The sequence below is a fragment of the Nycticebus coucang genome, chromosome 22 (genome assembly GCF_027406575.1).
Source record: "Nycticebus coucang isolate mNycCou1 chromosome 22, mNycCou1.pri, whole genome shotgun sequence".
Taxonomy (NCBI): domain Eukaryota; kingdom Metazoa; phylum Chordata; class Mammalia; order Primates; family Lorisidae; genus Nycticebus; species Nycticebus coucang.
The window spans coordinates 7985783-8004424 of record NC_069801.1 but is presented as its reverse complement, the minus strand read 5'-3'; the positions used below and the strand labels follow the sequence as shown (position 1 = coordinate 8004424).

Here is an 18642-nt window from a genome sequence, read left to right as displayed (position 1 = left end):
AAAGGTGAATATTCTGAACGTTTATTCAAGATTAATAAACCAAATGAATTGTATTAAGGATGTAGTACATCTGATCTTAAGAGAATATACCCCCATTGAAGTTACATGAATCCATCGTCTCAGCTGTCTAATAACGTCTCCCTCATAAGAAGAGCTCTTCTAGTTATTCAAGTAAATGTTTATGGAGTTCCCACCATGTGCCTTAACGAGAGCTGTTCGTGTTCACAGGCTCAGCAAAGTGCAGCGGAAGTGTCCTGACGCTTTTCACTTACAACGGGCAAGAGAGACAAGATGGAGATTGGAAGATATCCGGGGTGGTGGGTTTTTTCTTTTCATTTTTAGCTGGGAGAGATATCAGCGTTTGTGTAGACTGTCAAGAATGAACCAGTAGAAAAGAGATGAGGCGCGGGAGAATTGGAGGATGCTGTAATCGCAGGAGCTAAGATGTAGCGGTTACTGGGAACACGGAGGCAGAGTTTGGCAAGAGCTGGCTTTAAAAAGAACTGGGTCCTCCGGGTCACACTCTCTCTCATAGGGTTGTCAGCTGATGCAATCTGAGTTTAAAGTAATACTTAAGGGTCTCTGCTGTGACGCTCTGAACCACGCTCCAACTCAGCCTCCCGCGCGCCCCGCCCGTCTTTGCTCACGCGTGGTGCGCACGCGCACCTTGGCCGGGACACTCTCGCGAGAAGAGCCCTGCGGGCCGGAAAAATGGCGCCTCCCAGTTCTCGGGAGCGTAAGACCCCGTTGGCGACCAGCGCAACCCAGTCTGACGGGGAGATGGTGTTGCCGGGCTTCCCGGACGCAGACAGCTTCGTAAAGGTGAGTTCACGGAGTCTTGTGAACATGGGAGCCGCCTGCGCCCGTCCGAAAACAGTCCTGGGCCCTCTAGGGAGCTCGCACCCCGTGGAGATGGGGCCTAGGACGTGAAGACCGCCCCGCTTCCCAGTTTAAGCCTAGGCAGCCCCGAGAGTGGAGAGTCGTTCCCGCGTCCTGTGACACAGAGCTCATTTCAATTATTTGTATACCAAAGCTTAAATATGAACAAAGGTGCAACCATGTTTAAGCAGTGCTTCGCTCTTATGAAACCATGAAACTAAAATAATTTGTAAGTTAGCCCGGCAAATTCCCCCAAGCGCCACTCGTTATATCTCGTTTACCATTCGCATATGCTATTGCTAATTCACGTGTTTGGCTCTAAAACGTTCCTGGACCAATTATCTGTCGACAATTGATTGTGTGGCCTTCACGCTCGTGAGCTGCCACGTTCACCACCCTGAGTCAATTTCCCACCCTTTTTTTTTTTTTTTACCCCCTTGGGAAATGTTTATTTACACAACTCACAGCAATGTCATTTGGCCTGACATGAACAACTATCAGTTATCTCTGACAGCCACTTCAGGTTTTTTTTTCCCATGATCTCACAACATCACAACAATTAAAATAGACAACCAGTTGTTACTAACTGAACAATAAGTAAAAAGCCAGTTGTGGATAGTGGCTCTTATAAATTGATTTTCCGGAGAATCTAGAATATGCTTGTATTGTTCTTAGATGTTCATCAAAATGAAAACACAAAAATAAATTTGTGTAGAAAGCTCATAAATCTGAACTTGAGTAATAATAATGGCACATAATGTGCCAGGCTCTGTCCTGAGTGATTTTTTTTTTTGGAGACAGTCTCACTTTGTTGCCCTCGGTAGATTGCTATGGCATCACAGCTCACAACAACCTCCAGCTCTTGGACTTAGGTGATTCTCGTCCCTCAGCCTTCCAAGTAGCTGGGACCACAGGCACCTGCCACAACACCCAGCTATTTTTTGTTGCAGTTTGGCCAAGGCCAGGTTGAATCCACCCTCGGCATATGGGGTCGGCGCCCTACTCACTGAGCGACAGGCACTGCCCTGATTTTTTTTTTGGGCAGTCTTTGGCCAGGGCTGGGTTTGAACCTGCTACCTCTGGCATGTGGGGCCGGTGCCCTACTCCTTTGAGCCACAGGCGCCACTTTTTTTTTTTTTTTTTTTTTAACAGAGTCTCTCTGTTGCCTTGAATAGAGCTGTGGCATCATAGCTCACAGCAACCTCAAACTCTTGGGCTTGAGAAATCCCCTTGCCTCTGCTTCCCCAGTACCTGGGATAACAGGCACTTCCACAATGTCCAGCTAGTTTTTCTATTTTTTTTTGTTTGTTTGTAGAAACAGAGTCTCATTGTACCACCCTCGGGTAGAGTGCCGTGGTGTCACACGGCTCACAGCAACCTCTAACTCTTGGGCTTCCGCGATTCTCTTGCCTCAGCCTCCAGAGCAGCTGGGACTGCAGGCGCCCGCCACAACGCCCGGCTATTTTTTTGTTGTTGCAGTTTGGCCGGGGCTGGGTTTGAACCCGCCACCCTCGGCATATGGGGCCGGCGCCCTACTCACTGAGCCACAGGCGCCACCCTAGTTTTTCTATTTTTAATAGAGATGGGGTCTTGCTCTTGCTCATGCTGCTTTCCAATTCCTGAGCTCAAGCAATCCATCCACTTCAGCCTCCCTGAGTGCTAGGGTTACAGGCACGAGTCACCGTGCCCAGCTTGTGCTGAGTGATTTTATTAGGTCATTTAATCCTCACAAAAACTCTGGGATAGGGGCAGCTCCTGTGGCTCAGCGGGTAGGGTGCCGGTCCCATATGCCGGAGGTGGTGGGTTCAAACCCAGCCCCGGCCAAAAAAAAAAAAAAAAAAAACTCTGGGATAGACCTTTGTTTTGCCTGTTTTTCCAATGAGGAAAGTCAGGTTGAAATAAGTGAAATCATTCGCCCAAGATCTCAGTTAATAGATAGCAAAGTCAAGATTCAACCTGGTGATTGTGAATTTTAGTCATATATACATATATATTCACTCCCCACTCTCCTCAGAATGTAAGCTCCAAACTTGGTTTCATGTTCACCCTTGTATTCTCAGGGTCTAGGTTAGAGCTTTGCACTAAATTAGTATTTGTTGGATGGATAGAATGGGTATCTTCAGCATCTAGCACAATGCACTGTATACAGTAGATTTAAAAAATGATGTGCCAAATGAATGGGGACCCATGTTTAGAATATGTCTTCTGGTTTTTGACAGTTTGCTCTTGGGTCAGTGGTGGCAGTCACCAAGGCATCTGGGGGCCTACCACAGTTTGGCGATGAGTATGATTTTTACCGAAGTTTTCCTGGCTTCCAGGCATTTTGTGAAACACAGGGAGATAGGTTGCTTCAATGGTAAGTACTGTATACTTAATTGTGTTAATGAAGGAAATAAGAACAAAGAGGTACATAATATTTCCTAAAATTTGTTTTATTAATCATAATTTTCTGTGCTGTAAAGAGCTAGAAAGTGTGGAAGTGAAGTGAAGAACATGTTTCCTTTTTTTTTGAAGTAGTGAATTTTTTTTTTTTTTTTTTTTAGAGACAGAGTCTCACTTTATGGCCCTCGGTAGAGTGCCATAGCATCACACAGCTCACAGCAACCTCCAACTCCTGGGCTTAAGCAATTCTCTTGCCTCAGCCTCCCAAGTAGCTGGGACTACAGGTGCCCACCACAACGCCCACCTATTTTTTGGTTGCAGTTCAGCCGGGGCTGGGTTTGAACCTGCCACCTCTAGTATATGGGGCCAGCACCTTACCGACTAAGCCACAGGCGCCGCCCGAATTTTTTTTTTTTTTTTAAGAGACAGAGTTTCACTCTGTTGCCCTCTGTAAAGTGCTGTAGCATCACAGCTCACAGTAACCTCCAGCTCTTGGGCTTAGGCGATTCTCTTGCCTCAGCCTCCTAAGTAGCTGGGACTACAGGCACCCACCACAACGCCTGGCTATTTTTGTTTTTGTTGTTGTTGTTGCAGTTTGGCCAGGGCTGGTTTGAACCCGTCATTCTCGGTATATGGGGCCAGCGCCCTACTCACTGAGCCACAGGCGCCACCCGAAGCAGTGAATTTTTAATAGGGAAATATTGCTTGTTAAATTTTTAGTTTACGGTGGCGCCCGTAGCTTAGTGGGTAGGGCATCGGCCACATACAACGACGCTGGTGGGTTTGAACCCAGCCTGGGCCAGCTAAAACAACAATGACAAAACTGCAACAAGAAAAAATAGGCAGGTGTTGTGGCAGTCACCTATAGTCCCAGCTACTTGGGAGGCTGAGGCAAGAGAATCACTTAAGCCCAAGAGTTTGAGGTTGCTGTGAGCTGTGATGCTTCGGCACTCTACCCAGGGAAACAGCTTGAGGCTCTAGCTAAAAAAAAATTTTTTTTTTTTTTTTTTAGTTGAACTTTTAAAAAATATATTGGCTTTTGGGCAGTGCCTGTGGCTCAAAGGAGTACGGCACTGGCCCCATATGGCGGAAGTGGCAGGTTCAAACCCAGCCCCAGCCAAAAACTGCAAAAAAAAAAAAATGTGTATATATATATACACATATGTATTTTGCACCTATAGGTTCGATTTAATCTAGGACTTGAAAACTTAAATCTAAGATTCTCTCACATGCCTTGCAGAGTCACAAGTATTAACTTAAGTGTGTTATGAGAGATAATGCACAAACATTAATTTTTTTTATTTTTTATTTTTTTAGAGACAGAGTCTCACTTTGTCGCCCTTGGTAGAGAGCTATGGTGTCATAGCTCACAGCAACCTCCAGCTCTTGGGCTTAGGCAATTGTCTTGCCTCAGCCTCCCTAGTAGCTGGGACTACAGGTGCCCACCACAACACCCAGCTATTTTTTGTTGCAGTTTGGCCGTGACCTGGTTTGAACCCACCACCCTCGGTATATGGGGCCAGCACCCTACTCACTGAGCCCCAGGCGCCACCCCACAAATGTTAATTTTAACTGTTTCTTCACAGAATTAGAGAAACTCTTAGATTTGTCATGTTAACAATAATGAACGCCACAAATTTTACATAGTATCAGATAATTGATAGAATTTAAAGGAAACTTAGAGGTAATTTCTCTCTTTAATAGATGAACAAAGTGAATCTGCCGAGTGATTTAGTCAATTGCCCAAGGCCACACAATTAGCAGTGTTTTTGTTAGGAACAATATGAATGAACCCCATTTGAGGGTTCTCTCTTACAGAATGTAAACTAGTGAACTAAGACTATAAAACCTAACCTTGGTTTCCTTCTCCTCAGCATGAGTAGGGTAATGCAGTACCATGGATGTCGCAGCAACATTAAGGATCGAAACAAAGTGACTGAGTTAGAGGACAAGTTTGATCTACTAGTTGATACAAACGATGTGATTCTGGAGAGAGTGGTGAGTATTTCACCTTACTCTTAGGATAACTAAAGGATTTTTTTATTATTAAAATATAAAGAGAAACCCAGGCATCTTAGAAAATGAAAAGGAAATAATATTTCTTCCCAGTAATGACATTCCTTTCTATAGTCAGCATCTTTTTTGTCAAAAATAATTACAGTTATCGGGGCAGTGCCTGTGGCTCAAGGAGTAGGGCGCCGGTCCCATATGCCAGAGGTGGCGGGTTCAAACCCAGCCCTGGCCAAAAATCACACACAAAATAATAATTACAGTTATCTTCAAAATATTGGCCAGGTATTGTGGCTCCTGCCTATAATCCTGGTACTTTGGAAGGCTAACGTAGGAAGATCACTTGAGGTCAGAAATTTGAGACCAGCCTAGGAAGCATAGTGAAACCCCCACCCCCCCACATCTTTACAAAAAAAATGTAAATATTAGCCGGGAGAGATGGTGTATGTATGTAGTTACAGCTGCTCAGGAGGTTGAGGAAATCATTTGAACCCACAAATTTGAGGTTACAGTGAACTATGATTAGGCTACTGCACTCTAGCCTGAGTGACAAAACAAGACCCTGTTACTAAAAACAAAAAATATATTACTGCCCTATGAAAACTTAAAGTGTGTTGTTATGGATCTACCTTTCAGATTAGCAAATCTCACTTGTATTACAGGAGAAGAGGCCTCTGTATCAGCCCACCCAAAATTTAGTCCATTTTTACTATTACTCAAAATCTGCTGAACACCTCAACTCACACAGTGGATAGTAGATGTGTATTATTCTATCTAGCTTACTGTCTGTTTATGCCTAATTCTACAATAGAACATTACAGACCATCCAAAACAAATCTGATGGTCCTAGAGATATTTAAATTTTGCTCTCCTGGCTTATGAAGTCAACTCTTCCCTAATCTAAATTCCCACAGTCTTTCATCAGTTTCTGTTATCTTATGATTTTCAGTCCTGCCATGCTACTATTTGTAACCCAAGTACGCCTCTATTTGTAGTGTCCAAACTAATATTCCTTATCTGCTTTGAAGTGCAAAATAGATCGGAACTGCCTTCATTCTCACTTGAAATACTGTGCTTCTTGATTTAATGTATGCATTTCAGGGTCATCTTAATTATTTTAGGTGACACTGCTACCACACACAAAAATCAAATTTGAATTTTCAACCCAGCCAGACAGAGTGGCTACTGCTTGTAATCCTAGCACTCTGGGAAGCCGAGGCGGGCAGATCACTTGAACTCCTCATGGGTTCAAGACCAGCCCGAGCAAAAGTGGGACCTTGTCTCTAATAAATAGCCAACTGTTCAAAACCATCCCCGGCCAAAAACCACAAAACAAACAAACAAACAAATAAAATAAGCCAACTGTTGTGGCGGGCGCCTGTAATCCCAGCTACTTGGGAGGCTGAGGTAAAAGGATCATGTGAGTGCAAGAGTTTGAGATTGCTGTGAGCTGTGATGCCACAGTACTCTACTGAGGGTGACATAATGAGACTGTCTCAAAAAAAAAAAGAGTCAGTCAAGTGTTGAGAGTGAGTAATTATTACCCTCCTGACTTTGAGCTTACAATGCTTTAATTACTCGGCATGGTATCCTATCACCTCTCATATATCTGCTCTTTCTAAAAAATGTTTATATTTTCTTTATTGACAAATAGAAATGTACAGATAGCGTCTTGACTTACAATGAGGTTATGTCCCAGTAACCCATCGTAACTTGGAAATACTGTTAAGTCAAAAGTGCATTTAATGCATCTAACCCAACTGCGCACAGTGGCTCATGCCTGTAATCCTAGCACTCTGGGAGGCCAAGGTGGGAGGATCTCTTGAGTCCAGGAGTTTGAGACCAACCTGAGCAAAAGCAAGACCCTCTCTCTACTAAAAATAGAAAAATTAGGGTGTTGTAACAGGCACCTATAGTCCCAGTTACTTAGGAAGCTGAAACAGGAGAATCAACTTGAACCCAAAAGGTTGAGGTTGCAGTGAGCTAGGCTGACACCGTTGCACTATAGCCTGGGCAACAGAGTGGAATTCTGTCTCAGAAAAATAAGTAAATAAAAAATAGTGCACCTGGGTGGCACCTGTTTCTTAGTGAATAGGGTTGCTTAGCCCCATACTGAGGGTGGCGGGTTTGAACCCAACCCCGGCAAAACTGTAACAAAAAATAGCCCAGCGTTGTGGCAGGCACCTGTAGTCCCAGCTACTCAGGAGGCTAAAGCAAGACAATCACCTAAGCTCAGGAGCTGGAGGTTGCTGTGAACTGCAATGCCTTGGCACTCTACCGAGGGTGACAGAATAAAACTCTGTCTCAAAAAAAATAGTAATAATAATGCAGTAATGCACCTTCTGGGAGGCCAACGAAGATGGATTGCCTGAGCTCACAGGTTCCAGACCAGCCTGAGCCAGAGTGAGACCTTGTCTCTAAAAATAGCTGGGCATTGTGGCAGGCGCCTGTAGTCACAGCTATTTGGGAGGCTGAGGCAAGAGAATTGCTTAAGCTGGAGAATTTGAGGCTGCTGTGAGCTGTGATGCTATAGCACTCTACCAAGGGCAACAAAGAGAGACTCTGTCTTCAAAAATAAATAATACACATAATCTACCAAACTGTACAGCTTGGCCAAGCTTACCTTAAACATGCAGAGAATACCTACGTTAGCCTATAGTTGGGCAGAATCATCCAATACAAAACCTATTTTATAGTAAAGTGTTGGATATCTTATGCAATTTATTGAATCCTATACTGAAAATGAAAAACAGAAAAATTGGGTACTCATAGTACAGTTTCTCTTGAATGCACATCACTTTCTTTTTTTTTATTTTGAGGCAGAGTCTCACGCTATCACTCTAACCCTAACCCTAACCCTAACCCTAACCCTAACCCTCACTCTAGGTAGAGTGCTGTAGCATCATACCTCACAGCAACCTGAAACTCTTAAGCTCAAGTGATCCTTGTCCTTGCTCAGGCTGGTCTTGAACTCCTGAACTCAAGCAGTTCACCCTTTTCAGCCTTCCAAAGGGCTAGGATTATAGGTGTGAGCCACCATGCCTGGCACTATTTTTTTTTTTTTTTTTGAGACAGAGTTTCTGTTGTCCAGGCTAGAGTGCCATCAGCCTAGCTCACAGCAGCCTCAAACCTGGGCCCAGGCAATCCTCCTGCCTCAGCCTCCTGAATGTACTTCATTTTCGCACTATCATGAAGTTGAAAAGTTTTAAGTGAGCTATCATAAGTCAGGGCCATCTGTGTGTAATTGTAGTATACAACACGATAGGGTTTTTTGGGGGTTTTTTGCAGTTTTTGGCTGGGGCTGGGTTTGAACCCACCACCTCCGGCATATGCAGCCGATGCCCTATTTCTTTGAGCCACAGGCACTGCTCCAAAGAAGGACTTTCTTTCTTTTTTTTTGGTGTTTTTTTGGTGAGAGCCAGGCTTGAACTCATCACCCCCGGTATATGGGGCCGGCACCCTACTCCTTGAGCCACAGGCACCGCCCAACACGATGTTTTAATATATGCATTGATTCACTTTCACATGTATATTCTCATATACATAATTCTTTAAAATGTTAGGTAACGAACTCTGTTACCCTCAAAAAGAAGATACTAAGCTAATACCTCCTCTACTTGTAGGGTATTTTACTGGATGAAGCAGCGGGTGTAAATAAGAATCAACAGCCTGTCCTCCCTGCTGGGTTGCAGGTCCCCAAAACAGTGGTGTCCAGCTGGAACCGTAAGGTGAGGGCTTCTCTTCAAACTAACTAGAGCTCCTTTACAGTAGGGCTTTTGCTCATTCTAATGTGCATTTTTGTTCTAATATATCGGCCACTGCTTTCCTTAACTTGTTCTCATAAAGGCACCCAACCTAATTATAAGCTCTTCTCTGCTTCACACCCCTCGTCTCACTTAGACATATATTCTTAAATGACTCAAGGGATATTCTTGTGTCCCTGGAGGACATGAATGGGAATTTATTTTTCTAATTCATCAAGTTGCTGTGTTATCAAGTAACGTGTATGCATTGATCATAGGCAGGAGAATATGGCAAAAAAACAAAATCTGAAACTTTCCGGCTGCTTCATGCAAAAAACATTGTCCGACCTCAGCTCAAGTTTCGAGAGAAGATTGACAATTCCAACACACCATTTCTTCCTAAAATCTTCATCAAGCCCAATGCTCAGAAACCCCTCCCTCAGGGTAAGTAGTAGGAACCCCACTGTGTTTGAGTCTTTCTTTCAGTGCGGTTCAAGAACCAGTAAAGGGGTACAAGTTTCACTGTCACCTTCTTTTCTCCAAAGGAAGCTAGCTAACCCCTCCATAACTAGAAAAGGTGCAAATGTGCTTATCCTCTTTTGTGATGATGTTTTTGTCACTGCTTGGGTCCCCAGCTCTCTCCAAAGAAAGGCGGGAACGCCCACAGGATCGTCCTGAGGACTTGGATGTCCCCCCTGCACTGGCAGATTTCATCCATCAGCAGAGAACCCAGAAGGTGGAGCAGGACATGTAAGTGTTTGCTCGTGCTTGACTTTCCCACTGTGAGTTCTTGCCTTTTTGCCACATCTCCACTGTTTCACTTCTGTCAAGTGTGTACATGAAAATAAAAAAATCTGGGCGGCACCTGTGGCTCAGCGAGTAGGGCGCCAGCCCCATATACCAAGGGTAGTGGGTTCAAACCCGGACCCAGCCAAACTGCAACAAAAAAATAGCTGGGTGTTGTGGCGGGCGCCTGTGATCCCAGCTACTTGGGAGGCTGAGGCAAGAGAGTCACCTAAGCCTAAGAGCTGGAGGTTGCTGTGAGCTATGACTCCATGGCACTCTACTGAGGGTGACAAGGTGAGACTCTGTCTCTAAAAAAAAAAGAAAGAAAGGACAATTAATGACAATTATGGTTATGGGGGGGGGGAACAGAAAGAGGGAAGGAGGGAGGGGGGTGGGGCCTTGGTGTGTGTCACACTTTATGGGGGCAAGACATGATTGCAAGAGGGACTTTACCTAACAATTGCAATCAGTGTAACCTGGCTTATTGTACCCTCAATGAATCCCCAACAATAAAAAAAAAAAAAAAAGAAAGAAAGAAAAAGAAAATAAGAAAAAACTTGGACGGCACTTGTGGCTCAAAGGAGTAGGGTGCCGGCCTCATATACCAGAGGTGGTGGGTTCAAACACAGCCCCGGCAAAAAAAAAAAAAAAAAAAATCTGAGGAGCAGGTGATTTTTCACCTTATCCTAACATGGGTCTTAGCGGGAAAACCTCTTGTTTGTCTTCACAAAGGGCCTGCACAGTGTGGTCTGCATAGCCTTCACCATAGGCCTGATACGTAGTAGTTGCTCACATCCTGGTTACATAGCTCTAAGAGCAAAATTAGAGATGCCACCTTCCCACAGAGCTAGGATGTTAAACTCGGGTTTTCTTTTCTTTTTTTTTCTTTTTTGGGGGAGAATCATTAGGGCTACAAAGAATTAGGTTACTGATTACATTTTCAAGCAATGTGAAGAAAAGCTTTCTTCACTGGCAATATAAACATCTTGGAAAAACTTCATTTAATATGTATGTTTAGGGCAGCGCCTGTGGCTCAAAGGGGTAGGGCGCCGGCCCCATATGCCGGAGGGGGCGGGTTCAAACCCAGCCCAGGCAAAAACTACAAAAAAAATATATATATATATATATATGTATGTTTAAAATAGACAGATGGTAAAGAAGCATGGTAATGGTCGGGTGAGGTGGCCTGTAATGCCAGCCCTCTGAGAGGCCCAGATGGGTAGATTGCTTGAGCTCGGGAGTTTGAGACCAGCCCGAGCAAGAGTGAGACCCTGTCTCTCCTAAAAATAGAGAAAATACTAGCCAGGCATTGAGGCAGGTGTCTATAGTCCTAGCTACTCGGGAGGCTGAAGCAAGAGGATTGCTTGAGCTCAGGAGTTTGAGGTTGCTGTGAGCTATGACACCATGGCACTCTACCCAAGAAAAAAGAAACACTATGATAAAAACTTTGTTAGTGGCTGGGTGCGGAGGCTCATGCCTGTTATCCTAGCATTCTAGTAGGCCAAGGCAGGTGGATTGCATGAGCTAAGGAGTTCGAGACCAACCTGAACTAGAGCAAGACCCCATCTCTAACAAATAGCCGGTGCTGTGGTAGGTGCCTGTAGTCCCAGCTACCAGGGAGGCTAAGGCAGGAAAATTGCTTTGAGCCCAAGTGTTGTTGTGGGCTATGATGCCACAGCATTTTACCAAGGGCAACAAAGTGAGACTCTGTCTCGGGAAAAAAAAATAAAAAACTTTGTTACTATTACCCTTTCCTTTACATATAGCTTATGTCTGAGCATTCATTCCTTCATTTCCAACTCTGTGCGGGAGGCCACAAGCTAAGGGCCAGAGAAAAAATATAGAGAAAGGTAGCTCTATTCTCAAGGAATTAGCCACAGGCTTAGGATTTTTACATAAATATATGAGAAAGGAACAGAAAAAATATAAAATTTAGTCCATGACCAACTAAAATATTTGCCCCATCCTCTTCTAAATTCACAGATTTATTCTAAACCACAAGAAATTATGTATTTCTCATTTTTATAATATCCACAACACTAACCATATGATGTTTTATAAATAAGAACTCAAATCGGCTTGGTGCCTGTGGCTCAAGCGGCTAAGGCGCCAGCCACACACCTGAGCTGGTGGGTTCGAATCCAGCCCCGGCCCACCAAACAATGACGGCTGCAACCAAAAAATAGCCAGGTGTTGTGGCAGGTGCCTGTAATCCCAGCTACTTGGGAGGCAGAGGCAGGAGAATCACTTGAGCCCAGGAGTTGGAGGTTGCTATGAGCTTGATGCGATGCTATAGCACTCTACCCAGGGTGACAACTTGAGGCTCTGTCTCAAAAAAAAAAAAAAAAAGAACTCAAATCTTATAAAGTTACTTGGATCTCTAGCTTTCTCTAAGGAAATGAATAGACTTTTTTCTTTTTTTAAAATAGGGTCTTGCTCTGTCAGTCCAGCTAGAGGGTTTCATCATGGGACCACAGGCACACACCACCACATGTGGCTAATTTTTTTATTATTTGTAGATACAGGGTTTCACTCTTGCTCAGGTTGGTCTTGAACTCCTGGCCTCAAGTTAACCTCCTGCCTCAGCCTCCCAAGTGCAAGGATTATAGGCCTGAGCCATTGTGTCTAACCTGAATGGACTTTCAGTTATCATACCTTAAGGGTGAAGAAGTATCATCTGATTTATTTGCACTTGAATTATCATTAAAATAATGATGCTTTTTTTTCTTTTCTTTTTGTTTATTGTTTGGGATTCATTGAGAGTACAAAGAATTAGATTACACTGTTTGCATTTGTTAGGTAAATTCTCTCTTATAATTGTATTCCGCCCCCAAGAGGTGTGCCATACACTGTGACCCCGCCCATCTCCTTCCCCCCTCTCCTTTCCCTGCTCCCTCGTTCCCCTCCATCCCCTTATTCCCCTACCCGACACCTGTATTAGATCATCTGCTGCCTTTATCTTAGAATTGAATATATTGGATTCTTGCTTTTACAATGTTCTTGTAATGCTTTACTAAGAACAATGTATTCCAACTCAATCCCAGGTAATACAAAAGTTGTAAAGTCTCCATCTTTTCCATGGTATACATATACCACATTGTTAATCCATTCCTGGGTTCGTGGGCAATTAGGTTGTTTCCACATTTTGGCAATTGTAAATTGAGCTGCAATAAACAGTCTAGTGCAAATGTCCTTATGATAAAAGGATTTTTTTTTCTTCTGGGTAGATGCCTAGTAATGAGATTGCAGGATCAAACGGGAGGTCTAATTTGAGTTCTTTGAAGATTCTCCATACTTCTTCCAAAAAGGTTGTATTTGTTTGTAGTCCCACCAGCAGTACAGAACTGTTGCCTTCTCTCCACATCTACGCCAGCATCTGCAGCTTTGAGACTTTGTGATGTAAGCCATTTTTACTGGGGTTAAGTGATATCTCAGGGAGGTTTTGAATAGACAACCTTCAGAATGGAAAAAGATATTTGCATATTATGAATTGGACAAAGGCTTGCTAACTAGGATCTACAGAGAACTCAAATTAATCAACAAAACAAGACCCACCAATGCCATAGATCACTGGGCAAGAGACATCAATAGAACCTTCTCTAAGGAAGGCAGACAAATGACTAACAAACATGAAAAAATGCTCATTGTCCCTAAATCATCAGAGAAATAATGATGCTTTTTATAAAGGGAAGATATTTTCACAATGATCTTTTCTCATTTGTTTTTACAAATTGGATAAGGGCCTTTGTTTCCCCTTTGAATGACAGAATTAATTGAAAAGATTTCTGTTTTATTCAGGTTTGCACATCCTTACCAGTATGAATTAGATCACTTTACTCCACCAGATTCAGTACTTCAAAAGCCACAACCCGAGGTAGGTATCCAGCTTCAGTTCAAGGATCGTGTTTAGTAGCTCAAGAGGAATCATATAAGTAGATTAATTGACGTAATTTTGACTTTTTTGATTATCTTAACATAGTAGTAAGTATGTAACATAGTAACATAGTTTGGGATCATTTTTTGAACTCAGAATTCTGTAGTTTACTAGGGGATGATTTTTAATTTTCTTCTCTTTTTCTAACTTTCCTTTCTTGATCCAGTTGTACAGGCCTATAGAAGAAACACCCTGCCATTTTGTATCTTCCCTGGATGAACTTGTAGAGCTCAATGAAAAGCTCTTGAATTGTCAAGAGTTTGCGGTAGACTTGGAGGTATCTTGCAAATGACCTTGAGGGAAATTTTGTGTTTTCTGTGAGTTCACCTACTCAAGAAGTATAAAATTAATACTAATTTTAATCTGTTTTTTTTGGTAAAAACTAATCATATAACTTTGCTCTATAGCTGACTTCAAAATCACTCAAGGGGCAGCACCCGTAACTCAGTGGGTATGGTGCCGGCCACATACACCCGCACTGGCGGGTTCCAACCTGGCCCAGGCCAGCTAAGAACAACAATGACAACTGCAACAACAACAAAAAAAATGGCCAGGCATAGTGGTGGACTACTACATAGTAGTAGTCCCAGCTACTTGGGAGGCTGAGGCAAGAGAATAGCTTAAACCCAAGAGTTGGAGGTTGCTGTGAGCTGTGACGCCATGGCACTCTACCCAGGGGGACAGCTTGAGACTGTCTCCAAAAAAAAAAAAAACTCAGTCAAGGAACGTGTAGTCACAGCATTTTCTTTTTCTGTCCTTCCCTTGTGGTGTATGTTAGCACCACTCCTACAGGAGCTTCCTGGGACTGACTTGCCTGATGCAGATCTCTACCCGGACAGAAGACTTCGTCATTGACACCCTCGAGCTTCGAAGTGACATGTACATTCTCAATGAGAGCTTCACAGACCCGGCCATTGTTAAGGTCAGCCAGCCTTTTCTAACGCTTGCATGTATAAGAGTTAAGTGTTTTTCAGTGCATTGTTGCATTATTTCACCCTAGACCCAATGAAGTTGGCCGAACTCATGTTATTTCATAACTAGGGTACGGTAGGGTAAACTGCTTTTGTATATAAAACCCTGTTAGAGGGCGGCGCCTGTGGCTCAAAGGGGTAGAACGCTGGCCCCATACGCCAGAGGTGGTGGGTTCAAAACCCAGTCCCGGCCAAAAACTGCAAAAAAAAAAAAAAAAAAAATTAATTAATTAATTAAAAAATTAAAAAACACTGTTAGAACAGCTAAGAGTTTGTTACCACCAAGAAAAAAATGTTAAATTATTTTAATGACTATTGCATATAGCTAAGCCATCAAGATTATCTGGCCTTACTGACTGCACTTGAAGCTAACAGACCTGTTTTCTTTCTCTTTTTTATTTATTTATTTTTTTTTGTGAGACAGAGTCTCACTTTGTCACCCTCGGTAGAGTGCCGTGCTGTCACAGGTCACAGCAACCTTCAGCTCTTGGGCTTAGGAGATTCTCTTGCCTCAGCCTCCCAGTAGTTGACAGAGTTGCTTTCTTGTATCATTAACTGGTTACAGCTTCAGACATTAAGAGTGTGTACTCGGGCATATAGGAGAAGGCCGTGCTGCCAGGCGTGATGGCTTATGCCTGTAATCCCAACACTCTGGGAGACCAAAAAAGATCACTTGGTCCCAGAAGTTCAAGACCAGCCTGGGCAACACAGTGAGGCCCTGTCTCTACCAAAAAAGTTTAAAACGTGGCTGTGTGTGGTGGCAAAAACATGCAGTTGCAGCTACTTGGGAGGCTGAGGCAGGAAAATGGCTTGACCCCAGGAGTTTGAGGCTGCAGTGAGCTATGATCATGTTTCTGCACTGCAGCTTGGGTGACAAAGTGAAACTGTCTCCAAAAAAGAAGATGATGGTGAAGGTAGCTATGACCAAAAATAAAAGGAACATTTAAAACTGCACGTATCTCTGGCTCGGTGCCTGTGGCTCAAATGGCTAAAGCGTCAGGTACATACACCTGAGCTGGCAGGTTCGAATCCAGCTCGGGCCCACCAAACAATTATGATGGCTGCAACCAAAAAATAGCTGAGCATTGTGACAGGTGCCTGTAGTCTCAGCTATTTGGGAAGTAGAGGCAGGAGAGTAGCTTGAGCCCAGGATTTGGAGGTTGCTGTGAGCTGTGATGCCCCAGCACTCTACCCAGGGCGAAAACTGCACATTTCTGGCTTGGCACCTGTAGCTCAGCAGCTAGGGCACGAGCCACATACACCAAAGCTGGCGGGTTCGAATCCAGCCCGTACCTGCCAAACAGTAATGACAACTACCACCAAAAAATAGCCAGGCGTTGTGGTGGGCGCTTGTAGTCCCAGCTACTTGGGAGGATGAGGCAAGAGAATCACTTAAGCCCAAAGAATTTGAGTTTGCTGTGAGCTGTGACATCACAGCATTCTTGTCTCAAAAAAAAATTTTAAAACCGCACATATCTAAAAAAAAAAAAAGAAATGAAAAATAATAAAATAAAGGGCGGCGCCTGTGGCTCAAGGAGCAGGGCACCGGCCCCATATGCCAGAAGCCCAGGCCCAAGCCAAAAAAAAAAAAAAACTGTACATATCTTAATATTTTTTTCATTCTTTTTAAATTTCAGATTGATATGAGGGTACAAACCATTAGGTTATATAATTTACACATGACAGGTAAAAAACCAGAGTTGTAGTTATGTCCTACACACATACCTTAGTCTTGATCCTGGCTTCTAATCTCAGTGTTCTAATAACCCAAAAGCAGAGCTAATTTCAGAGCAGGGTGCCCTGTGCCAGCGCACGTGTACTGCACTGTGGGTTTGGTTTCAGGTCTTCCACGGTGCTGACTCAGACATCGAGTGGCTACAGAAAGACTTCGGGCTATATGCTGTGAACATGTTTGATACCCATCAGGCAGCCCGCCTTCTTAACCTGGGCAGGCACTCGCTCGACCATCTGCTGAAACTTTACTGCAACGTGGAGTCCAACAAGCAGTATCAGCTGGCCGATTGGAGAATACGGTCAGTTTGCTCTTGATAAGGAAATGTGGGTGGCAGAAGAAAGCAAGGTTTTTTATTAACCTGTCAAGACCTGTGTTGGGCTGTACTGCTCCTTGAATCTTCAGGTGAATGGCAGCAGGCTTTTCCCCAGGTGTCTTCAGCAGCATGAAAGCTTTATGCAGTGCAGTTTGTGTTGGGCTGATGCCATTACACCATGTTCTGTGGAAGGTGGCTGGAAAAAGAGGTGCCATGTCAGTCTCTTGTTTCAAACTCACATCCCCTAGTAGGGATGGTTGTGAGATGATCTCCCATACGTGAGAGAGAATTCTAAGGTGGCCTTATTGATTTAGATTTGTGACAAGTGTTTTCTATAGTATAAGGTAATAGTTTCATCACACTTTCTGGAAGCCTTTCTCAGCTTGGATCATTTTCAGATGGTTAGTTACCTCTCTGACTTGCAGCTGTCATATAAAGGTGCCTCTAAACTTTGCCCCAGTTCCACATGTCAGAATTTCTAAGTATAAAAATAAAACTGTATTTGGACTAAGTCCAAATAAAAGAGGATAATTGATAAAATCTAAAAACTACTCTGTTACTGAGCTATTACCCAGAACTAAGCACTGAGCTAAGTGCTTCAAGGGTGCAGCCAGGTGTAGTCCTCACAGCAGCCTGTGAAGTGCCTTGTTCCTGTCTCAGGGGCAAGGCAGGTAAGCTCGGAGGGGATAAGGAACTTGTCCAAGGACAGACAGCTGGAACTGAGATGCAAACTCAGGACTGTGCCCTTATCTTTAACCACGTTATTACCCCACCTGCCTTTCTACCCAGCTGTTAAAATAACAGTTTGTCATATTAAAACACAGGAAATGCTGGCATAAGTATACTATTAGCTGTGAAAGGATCTTTCGTATCTGTGGGATCTAAGGAAGTCCTAGGACCCACAGAGTAGACAAATGGAACTGCTGTCCTTGGGGGCAGTCCATAATACAATGTCCTCTGCAATTCTAGCCCTCTGCCTGAGGAAATGCTCAGCTATGCCCGGGATGACACCCATTACCTGCTCTATATCTATGACAAGATGAGGCTGGAGCTGTGGGAGCGCGGTGGAGGCCGGCCCGTTCAGTCGCAGGTGGTGTGGCAGCGGAGCAGGGACATCTGCCTCAAGGTACCCTTGGCCAGTCACACAGATCCTGACTCTCAACTCTGTTTCTGATTAGGTTCTATTTCTTACATTTGCTCTTTTATGGAAAGAGCCAAAACATTTTGTAGTGCCCAAGACACAATTGTTATTTCCACTGATCTTGAGTATTCTCTAATGTTTTGCAGAAATTTATCAAACCTATCTTTACGGATGAGTCCTACCTTGAACTATATAGAAAGCAAAAGAAGCATCTCAACACACAGCAGTTGATGGCATTTCAGCTACTATTTGCCTGGAGAGATAAAACAGCTCGCAGGGAAGATGAAAGTTATGGGTAAAGGATCAAAGATTCTTTATACTTAATTCTAGACTGAGCAGATCTAATAACAAAGCAGTAATGGACTTTTTTTTCTTTTGCCACAAAAGCCGGTGGTTTTTCCCTGTTTTACAGCATTTAATGGAACTTACTGGCTGAACTTCATGTGTTCCCCTTGTGTTTTTTTTTTCCAGATATGTACTGCCAAACCATATGATGCTGAAGATAGCTGAAGAACTGCCTAAGTGAGTCTGAGAGCTGATTAATGCAGTTAACGCTTTCTTGGTTGATCTCATGTCCTCCAAAATCAAGCTGTTCTCATTGCTGTTACCCAAGGCTGTTTACTAAGAGAAGGTTGGTGCTTTAAGCTTAGAAGGTAGCAAGTCCAAGGAACCTACAATTACTGGCTTTGGGCTGCCATTCAAAAACTAAAACTTGGCTTGACGCCTGTGGCTCATGTGGCTAAGGCGC

At 43.6% G+C, this 18642-nt stretch overlaps 1 protein-coding gene across 1 annotated transcript in view; it reads left to right on the top strand.

Annotated features, from left to right (window-relative positions):
• Positions 1–646: 646 nt before the first annotated feature.
• Positions 647–18642, top strand: part of EXOSC10 (exosome component 10) — a 30876-nt gene continuing 12880 nt past the window's right edge. The window contains exons 1-13 of the mRNA XM_053577337.1: positions 647–822; positions 3099–3235; positions 5136–5259; positions 8895–8999; positions 9293–9458; positions 9650–9764; positions 13599–13674; positions 13901–14011; positions 14513–14656; positions 16548–16738; positions 17723–17879; positions 18041–18189; positions 18366–18416. Of these exons, the coding sequence (XP_053433312.1) occupies positions 712–822; positions 3099–3235; positions 5136–5259; positions 8895–8999; positions 9293–9458; positions 9650–9764; positions 13599–13674; positions 13901–14011; positions 14513–14656; positions 16548–16738; positions 17723–17879; positions 18041–18189; positions 18366–18416 (1637 nt within the window). The 5' untranslated portion in view covers positions 647–711. The remainder of the gene's footprint in view (positions 823–3098; positions 3236–5135; positions 5260–8894; positions 9000–9292; positions 9459–9649; positions 9765–13598; positions 13675–13900; positions 14012–14512; positions 14657–16547; positions 16739–17722; positions 17880–18040; positions 18190–18365; positions 18417–18642) is intronic.